Raw genomic sequence first — 9,521 nt, 5'->3', positions numbered from 1 at the left:
AGATAAAAAATATGAAATTATAAACTTAAACTAAACCTAAGTAATGTTGAACAAGAAAAATAAGTCTTCCTAGTTCCAATTTTGCAGAAGATAAGTTGTCTACTCCTACCTTAGCTACTTTATGGTGTCTTTGGGTAAAGGAGATAAATTGTTGAAGCGCTGCAGAATTAAGAAATATTCATTATGGTTTCATATATGTTCAAAGAAAATTATTGATTTGTGCTGTTTTCAAAGTAAGCATGATTATTACCTCATTCCAGTCATCTGTAATGCCAGCTCGAATGATGGTCTTAATCCAAGACATCACATAGTACCCACATTCCCATGAATCTAGCTGCTTGTTACACTAAAACTACAAACTAAATATAGTCAAGAATTATGATCATTTAATAACATAGTAAATGAATTAAAACTATAAATGCACTAAACCTTTGGATATTGGACTTGATTTAGCTGACCTCGAGATGTACCCATTACTCTATTTACATTGAAACATAAACTAATATTAATATAAGTATGAAATCATAAAAAATTAAGGCCAACACGAATTTCAAAGTAATTTTTGGCGAAAGACTTACCCTTGAAGAATGTTTCTCAAGTCATTTTTCATCTTCCTTTGCAGCGAACATAACAATACAACTGTACATTTTTTGGGAATGAGGATCAAAAATTTCCAGTGAGCCCTCTTTGGAACATCATAAATAGTTAGTAAACTAATTAAGTAAACTTTAATTACCTTTTACATAAAACAACATACCCATCAATGTATGGAACAAGGTATATATCTTTGTTTGACTCAGCCATCCATGTTTGCAAATAATTTTGTTTTGTTTCAACTTTGTTACCAGAACGTTGAATGGTCTGAGGTTCAACAAATCCATAAATGGAAGACCGGCCTTGGTCTACAATGACTGTGTCCATGTACCTATAACAACATAGTTAAGTTGTTACAAAGTAGTAATGTAAATAAAAGTATTATGGTAGACAAAATTAACTATCTTACATGCACCATAGTTGAATAATGGAAATATTCAACATCTTGTCTCCCGCAATGATCTCGGATACATCATTGAATGTGATATATAGTGGCATATGGGAGGGGATACCAAATACTCTTAAATCTTAGTATATTTCTATTGATCCTTTGCATTTTCTTTAACATATTGCAAGAACACTGAAACACCCTTCTCATATTCTTTAGAGATGCGACGTGCATTCATCCAGCTTCGATCCATACTATGTTCGTAACATACTTCATCAGTTTCAATTTTTAACTCTCATAAGGTTAGACCCTACACATTCAGAAAAATTACTTTTCATAAATTGCTAAGACATGTGCAAAGAAGTCTACCTCATAATTCTGGTAAAATTTCGGCAGAAATTTGCATTGGTCTCTGAAATACACGAAATGAAAGTAGTCAAGGATGACCACAATCAAATATGCATATGGAGAACAACACAAATAATGATCCGAAATTTCATCAGTCTTATGCATAAACTCCAACATACATGTTATAGCAAATTTATTAAAAATAATTTTCTCAAACTGTCCAATCGGACAATCCAAAATTTAATACAAACGATTAAAAGATTAATCGTTTGTGTTAAATTTCAAACGGCAACTAAGTTTCACTCAGTGATTTGATACTAATGCATGCCAATTATAATAACACAACTAAACTTAATCACATGCATATATTAACAATCTGCAAACACATGCATACCTAAAAGTCAATATGAAATCATACAAAAAAAGCCAATAAAAGGCAAATTCACTAATGTCAACATGCATACACAAAAGCCAATAATATCCAAACAAATTAAGTTTTCAACAAACAAGCTAACCTTTTTAGCAGATTATATATAACCAATTGAGGGGAATGAAGTTGTGCACGCCCAATTAAAGGTCAGAAAAGCAGGCCAAAAAAAGTCCAAAACTCAACCCAACAAGACATTAGAAACTGCAACAAAACGCAACCAAATCTAATTTTAATCAGTTCAAAGGAAAGATTTTTCATCAAAGACTAATTCAATCGGAGCAAAACTAAATTTAAACGGTCCAAAATAAAGAAAATGAACCTCCAATGTAATGTCGCGACGGAGAAAAGCTCGACGAAGAAGACGATGAATAGTGGTAACTGCTCGCGGGTTCGCGCTCTGAAGTATAAGTTACTATAGACGTCGGTTCGCCTAGGCGCCAGACGTCTATAATGTTATAGACGTCGGTCCTCTCACTAATTTGACGTCTTTATGATTTAAATATTAATATTGCCGCGGATTATAGACGTCAGGTCTATGTACCCCTGACGTCTAATCGAACTCTACATTCCTATAGACATCTGTTGGCTGGTAGCCGACGTCTATATTACAGAATAATTATTACGGTTTCACCTAACTGTCAGGCTATAGACGTCAGTTAGGAGGGGGCACCGACGTCTATGTCGTAGAACATTAATGACACTCAACTACCTGTCATGTTAGAGACGTTTGTTGGTGCCACCCTGACATCTATGTCACAACTGTTCACCAACCTCTAAGACCTATAGACGTCCATTGTTGTCATCTCGATGTGTAAACTAGACTATAAACGTCGCAGTGTCCTTATCTGACGTCTATATCGCGACTATTCACCTAACTAACAGACCTTTAGACGTCTTTGTGGGAGGTCCCCGACGTCTATAGTGTTTTAGTCATCGGGTAGATCTGGCCCCGACGTCTATATGCCCGACTTATTTACGAACTTACCACCGGTCATCAAATTACGTCAGTGGACCCAATAACCGACATTTATAGGGTGACGTTAAACAGCGTTCTTGCACTAATAAGTTCACCCAAGACTAGAGCATCCCAAATTATCTTTTCTAGTCATCTTCTTCATAAAGTTGGTCTAACCTCTCTTTAAGCATCATCAAACACCACTACCTTCCATCTTATATCACCATGGTCGAGAGTTGTAATCCTTTCCCCTACCAAATTCTACACCGTTTCACAATTTCAACCATCTTCATAACAACTGTTCTAGCTTTAGCCCAACTTAATTAAGGAGATTGCAACTTTATATTGTTGATTTCTAAATATATATTAAATTATCTTATATCTTTATCGAAGAAAAAAATTCAATAGAGGTTTTACAATTTTTGTAATAGTTTTTAATATATGAAAAATATTAAAAATTAGTTATCACTAGCAGTATTTAGTTATAAATTTTATAACGAAATTGATTTGCTATAATAAGGTTGTGAATTATTTCGATAAGTATGCCTAACTGCTCTCGAATTAGATTATTTTATTTTTACTTGATTTGTATAGATTTTATTTAATTTTTTAATTCGGTGAAATAAAATGCATGAATGTCATTTTTCTGTCATAAGTCACAAGATATATTTAGATATTTTTCCTAATTCACGTGTGATTCTGTCAACTCTTACAAATAGTTAGTAAAAATGGTCAAAAATTTATAAGTTTAATAAACATCTAAAATTGATATAAAACAATAAATAGTTAAGAAAATTCATTTACACCAAAACATGGGTCTTCCAAACCAAGAAAAGTCAAGTATAACATTTTACAGTTCAATTAGTAATCTAGACATAATTCCATGCTTTGATGTTTTTTTTCTCTTAAATTTTCATTATTACATATAATTTCTTAGAAAGATAATTTTTTATATACAAAAAAAGAAAAATAGAAAAGTAAAATAATGGAGATAAAATGTGTGTAAAAATTTGTTGGGTGTAAAAAATAATAATATTTAGTTTCTTTATGTCCCCACGTATCTATGGTATGGATTCTTCCCTCCAAGTTAGTTATACAAATATAAATAGAGAGCACCTTAGCATTTGAGGTATGCAAACATGTCTCTTCACCTAATGGAACTAAGTGCTTCCACCACTTTAGTTCTCTACCCTGCATCACAGCCACAAGATCAGTCGAAAGAAGAGAATGGAGTGTTGGGTTTTGACTCAAATTTTCAAGAAACGAAAGGGGAAATGCCAAAAGAGTTCTTTTGGCCTTCTGGGGATTTGGTTAAGGCCACACAAGAAGAATTGAAGGAACCCCTTGTGGATTTGGGAGTCATGAAAAATGGTGATGAGAAAGCAATTGCCAATGCTGCAGAGCTTGTAAGAAATGCCTGCTTAAAGCATGGCTTCTTCCAAGTTATCAACCATGGTGTGAACCCAGATCTCATAGATGCTGCTTACCATGGAATTGACACCATTTTCAAGCTTCCTGTCACCAAAAAACTCACTGCTCAGAGAAAACCTGGTGCAGTCTCTGGTTACTCTGGGGCTCATGCAGATCGTTACACCTCCAAATTACCATGGAAAGAGACATTTTCTTTCCTCTTCCATCACCAAGGCTTCTCCAATTCCCAGATTGTTGACTACTTTGACTCTGTCTTAGGCCAGGACCTTCGACACACAGGGTAAGATCATCCACATTCAATTTCATCAGTACAAAATTTTACTTACAATTGCATAACTATGAAAAAACAAAAAAATAAACACATTAAGCATAACATTGTGTTTTATTATACATGATGGGGAGATGTTTTATTTCTCCTATATCATATATTTATTTTCAAAACCACATTTAAATTTTAATACAATAAAATCATAACATTTGTAATTTGCTTTCAACAAATATACATTCTCGAGAACATTCTTTGACGTGTGCTTTTACGTACTTATTACCTGTTCTGTAAAAGGAACAAGTAATTGTTCTGTCATGAGTTAAAGTTTATTAAACAAGTAAATATGAGGCGCACAAAAACTGATAATCTTGAACAAATTTTATGTAATAACAAGAACACATGGCAGAGTATGATGTGAATGTTTCTCCTTCACTATATGACAAAGTTGGTTGTTACATTAGCTTGTTGCTTGACCCTCTTGAACAAATTTATCTATGAAAGAATAAACAAAGAGAATTATTACAACTACTCAGTGAAAATTATCCTTGACAACACCGGCAGGCCACGTGTTACGAAACAGACAACATCTGCAAATCAACTATATTTTTGTAAGTATTTTAAAAATAATGTGTCGTTATCAATCAAACTTTTAATATATATATCATATTCATCTTAATGAAAATAGAGTTTATGAGGACCCAACTATGTCCTGTGTTGGCAAGTTTGAGCAAGGAGACAAGTTGGTTGATGTGCCACAATTATGAATGGTAATGAAGCAGAACAATCATGAAATTAAGTAGCCAAAAGAGAAACAGAAATGAACAGGTTCCTTAAATAACATGGATTTTTGTGTTTGTGTGATTTTTGCCATAGGAGGGTGTATCAAGAGTACTGCGAAGCAATGAAGGAGTTGAGTTCAGTAATAATGGAGCTTTTGGGAATTAGTTTGGGAGTGGATGGTTTGCATTATCGAAGATTTTTTGAAGATGGAGACTCAATAATGAGGTGCAACTATTATCCACCTTGCAGCAGTGCGAACCTCACATTAGGAACTGGCCCTCACACTGATCCAACATCACTCACTATTCTTCATCAAGACCAAGTTGGAGGCTTAGAAGTTTTTGCTGATAACAAATGGCGTGCTGTTCGCCCTCGATCTGAAGCCTTCGTCGTAAACATTGGTGACACTTTCATGGTAACTTTGCAAACTATGCTCTACTGTTTTTCCTTTTTCCCATCTTATTATCACTCTTCCATATATTATTTATCGATACATGTTCACACACGTCTCAATTAGTATTTAATTAGTATTACTCGCACCCACTAAAAACAAAATTCACCTTCAAAATACTTGTTTAAAAATTATTAGTGGATATTTTAAAATTTTTGATATCCATAAATATTTACTGATGTTTAAAAAAACATATGATATAAATTTTTAAAATAAAATTTAAATAAAATTATAAACTAAATTAAATATAAATTAAAATTTAATTTTAATTAAATTTAATTTAATAAAATATAAATTAATTTAAATTTAATTTAATATAATATAAACTAAATTTTAATTTTAATTAATAATTGATATTCACGAGTAAGAATAATATGATATTTATATTTAATTTATTTACAAGTAATATTATAATACAGATTATTTATATCTCACGAATAATAAATATTCACACATCTCAATTATTTGTGATAAATTTTATTTATAGATAAATCTTTCAGTTATTTTTTTCATCCTTATTCCAAATATTTCACAAGAAACCTTTTCACAAATAGTACTTATGATTATATCACCAAATAAAAATATCACATTTATTTTATAATTAACGGGGCTGTATTCATAGTTAAATTATCACGATTTTATATTGTCGAAATATTTGTTTTGAAACTACTTCGGAATATTTTCACTCAAAACTATGCAATAAACAAATTAATAAATTAAATGATTTTATTTTACTCTTTACTCAATTAAACATTTAATCTTATGGTCTTGCTGCGTTATATTTGTCGGGTTTTATTTTATTTTTTGTCTATTCTCATTTTTAAGACTACTTTATTCATTACTTTTTAAGATCTTTTTATTAAAAAGTGTGCGATAATTTTTAGATATTAAATAATTTTATTTTGGGAAATTTTAAAATTAGAAAATATATTATTTAATTTTTTCTAAGCAAACTAAAAGATTATTTTTTTAAAATAATATATACTTAAAGTTAATATAAATATAACTACTATTTTTTTTTGAACTTGTCACATATACGACAAAGATTCGATGACAATACATGTGGTTAGTGTCGAAAGGAAAAATAGAAAAAAAAAACTTGATGTGATGCATGAGTAAGTACATTTCTATGGCATGTATCCATCGTGATAAAGTATAAAATAATTATACATCCAACTATACATTACAATTTTATATTTATAAATTTTTATAAATTCAATTTAGTTTTATAAAACAAAATTTTCATTCATTTATATATTATTAATATTTTTAATCAATGAAATTCTTCGATTAAATAAAGTATTTTTTTGCATTTCATATCACTTGTTCTTCTCCTTTCATTTGTAGCTGTAGGTTTAACATCATAACTCAATTATATTGTCTATTTCTACACTGCATTATGTGAATCCATTTCATCACACTTTTTTCTTTTGTCTGTTCTCTACTCTAATTTTTCCACTTGACCTTAATAGTCCCACCACCATTAAGCAATTGTGTCACCTGCTTAAGGCCTCAAAACTTTTCTATTTCATTATTTGTTAGAGTGTTTGCCTCATCATTAAAGTTTGCTAAAGTGTGGTATTAATAGAAGACTAAATTTATATTTCTTTTCATTAAACAATAAATTAACATTAGTCTTAAGGCATCAAATATTACTAAAAGCAACCTATTTTTCAGTCAAACAATAAAAAATTATTAGATTAACTTATAAAACTAGTTATCTCGTCTTCATAAATCATAATCAATATGTAACATGAGGTTTAGATTATAATGTTAGGTGTTTTTCCATTTTTTTTTTTCAATATTCTTCATGCAGGGAGTTGAAAACATCTTCTTTAATGATTGTTAGGACAAAATTGTGGGAAATTTTAAAAAGATAGAATGAGAAAATTGACCACTAATAAAGTATGAGTTGCAAACCATAAATTTTTAAGGTAAGCTTTTTTCTTTTTTTTATATGCTGAACATTTTTAATTTTGTTGGAAATGATTATTTCAATTTATATTTGTAATTCTAATAAAAAATGTCAGAAGAAAAGAGTAATTAACATTTTTTTATCATAGATGTATGTAAATTGATGAATTGATGGAATGAAATGGGTTGTTGGTGTGGTAGGCATTGTCAAATGGGAGATACAAGAGTTGTCTTCACAGGGCACTGGTGAACACATACAGAGAGAGAAGGTCATTGGTTTACTTTGTGTGTCCAAAAGAGGACAAAGTGGTGAGACCCCCAAAGTTTCTAATATCAAAAAATGAGGAAAGAAAGTACCCGGATTTTACATGGTCGAGTTTGCGTGAATTCACCCAGAAACACTATAGGGCTGATGTTGCTACACTCCAAAGCTTCATTCAGTGGCAAAGCTCTTCCAACTCCTCCAACTTCTAGTTCTTCATGCCATCATCATTATATATTATTTACTTTTGCATAGTATCAAAGTTGCACTTTCAAAGTCATCTATGTAATATTTGATTGAACCTATATTTTGTGGTGTGTTAATAAATATTGTTTACTTTATTAGTGTTTGAATCCACATTTTGTTCTGTGTTAATAAATATGGTTTGCTTTATTTGTCACTTCAATGTTTAATAAAATGATATAATTGAAAGACATTATTCGAGATATGCATAAATATAGGAAAGTATAGTGTGGGTTTGTTTGGGTGAGTGTATCAGGAAATTTAAGATAGGAATCACTTTTCATCCGTAGAAATTTTTTATCTCTAACCAAAGACGGCCAAATAACAATCATAGTAGCAGAGACGAGAGTTTCACTTACATACTATTACGTATTTGAGTAAGAGAGTAACTAAAACAATCTTTCACACACTCAATACTTAACAGAATAATGAAAGAATGATAATGAATGAATTACTTGGGAGCATAATCTTCTTCACACGTAGTTCCCTGTCAACAAACTTAATACTCCAAATCATAATCCTAACAATAAACTCTAGCTTTATTTATACTCAAATATTTCCCCATCTTATACTAAATATTTCCCTAAAAAATATCTATATTTAATATAAATGTATCTCATATATTTTCCTAACATATATATTTAATTATAAATATCTCATAATAAATATTTTCCTAGGATACATTCTTATTTATTGTTGTTAAAGCATTAAGTGTACCAGATCGTATCATATAATAATAGATAGTAAGTCCAAGATCGTTTCCCAAGGGACTCTTAGGCCTTATCTTTAATGTAAATTGATTTCATAAGACTTGAGTAAGAATTGAATTTATGGTTTTGAATGCAAAATCTAAAATAAACATGCAAATGCAAATTGAATCAATTGGCAAATAAAAGATATGAATGAATGGAGTTGTTGGGGTTTACAATTTCATCCTTGTCCACTTCTTATATCTACTATTCTTATTAAATTCACTTTATTATCAATGTCATGCAACTTTCTAAATTACTCTAAACTCGATTCCTCGGCGAAGAGAGCCTATTACCAATTACTAGTTTACCATTCCTAGTCTCCCTAGTAATTACCAACGCATGAAGTAGAGAAGCTTAAAGCAATTGATCGTCCTACTCCTATTCCTAGGTAGTATTTCATAATCAAGAGAATTCTAATCAGTTCTAGATTTTCCCATACGTTCCCGTATCGACAATATCAAATATCATAACACCGAATGAGTTAAACGATGTAAGCATTATCATCAGAAAAGAAAACCCAAACAATTGATAATATGAGCATGTGAATATAATAAGTAATTTGATACAAGAGAGTTTCAAAAGGACTACATTGTTCCCCAACAACAAAGGGATTAATTCACCATGGACATGGTGAACTAGATGGAATTAATGGAAAAGATGAAAGAGTAAACCCTAGAATTGATAAATTGGAGCCTAAGCATCCAA

The 9,521-nt window shown here is 30.8% G+C and overlaps 1 protein-coding gene across 1 annotated transcript; it reads left to right on the top strand.

The window, feature by feature from the left end:
* Nucleotides 1-3,854: 3,854 nt before the first annotated feature.
* LOC106754720 (gibberellin 20 oxidase 1-D) lies at nucleotides 3,855-8,168 on the top strand. The gene is made up of 3 exons (XM_014636783.2): nucleotides 3,855-4,426; nucleotides 5,288-5,609; nucleotides 7,761-8,168. The coding sequence occupies exons 1-3, from the start codon at nucleotides 3,855-3,857 to the stop codon at nucleotides 8,031-8,033; spliced, it is 1,167 nt and encodes a 388-aa protein (XP_014492269.1). The 3' UTR covers nucleotides 8,034-8,168.
* The last annotated feature ends 1,353 nt before the right edge of the window (nucleotides 8,169-9,521 follow it).

This window comes from Vigna radiata, unplaced genomic scaffold (assembly GCF_000741045.1).
Source record: "Vigna radiata var. radiata cultivar VC1973A unplaced genomic scaffold, Vradiata_ver6 scaffold_201, whole genome shotgun sequence".
In the NCBI taxonomy this organism is placed as follows: domain Eukaryota; kingdom Viridiplantae; phylum Streptophyta; class Magnoliopsida; order Fabales; family Fabaceae; genus Vigna; species Vigna radiata.
This window is presented reverse-complemented; position numbering and strand designations above follow the sequence as displayed.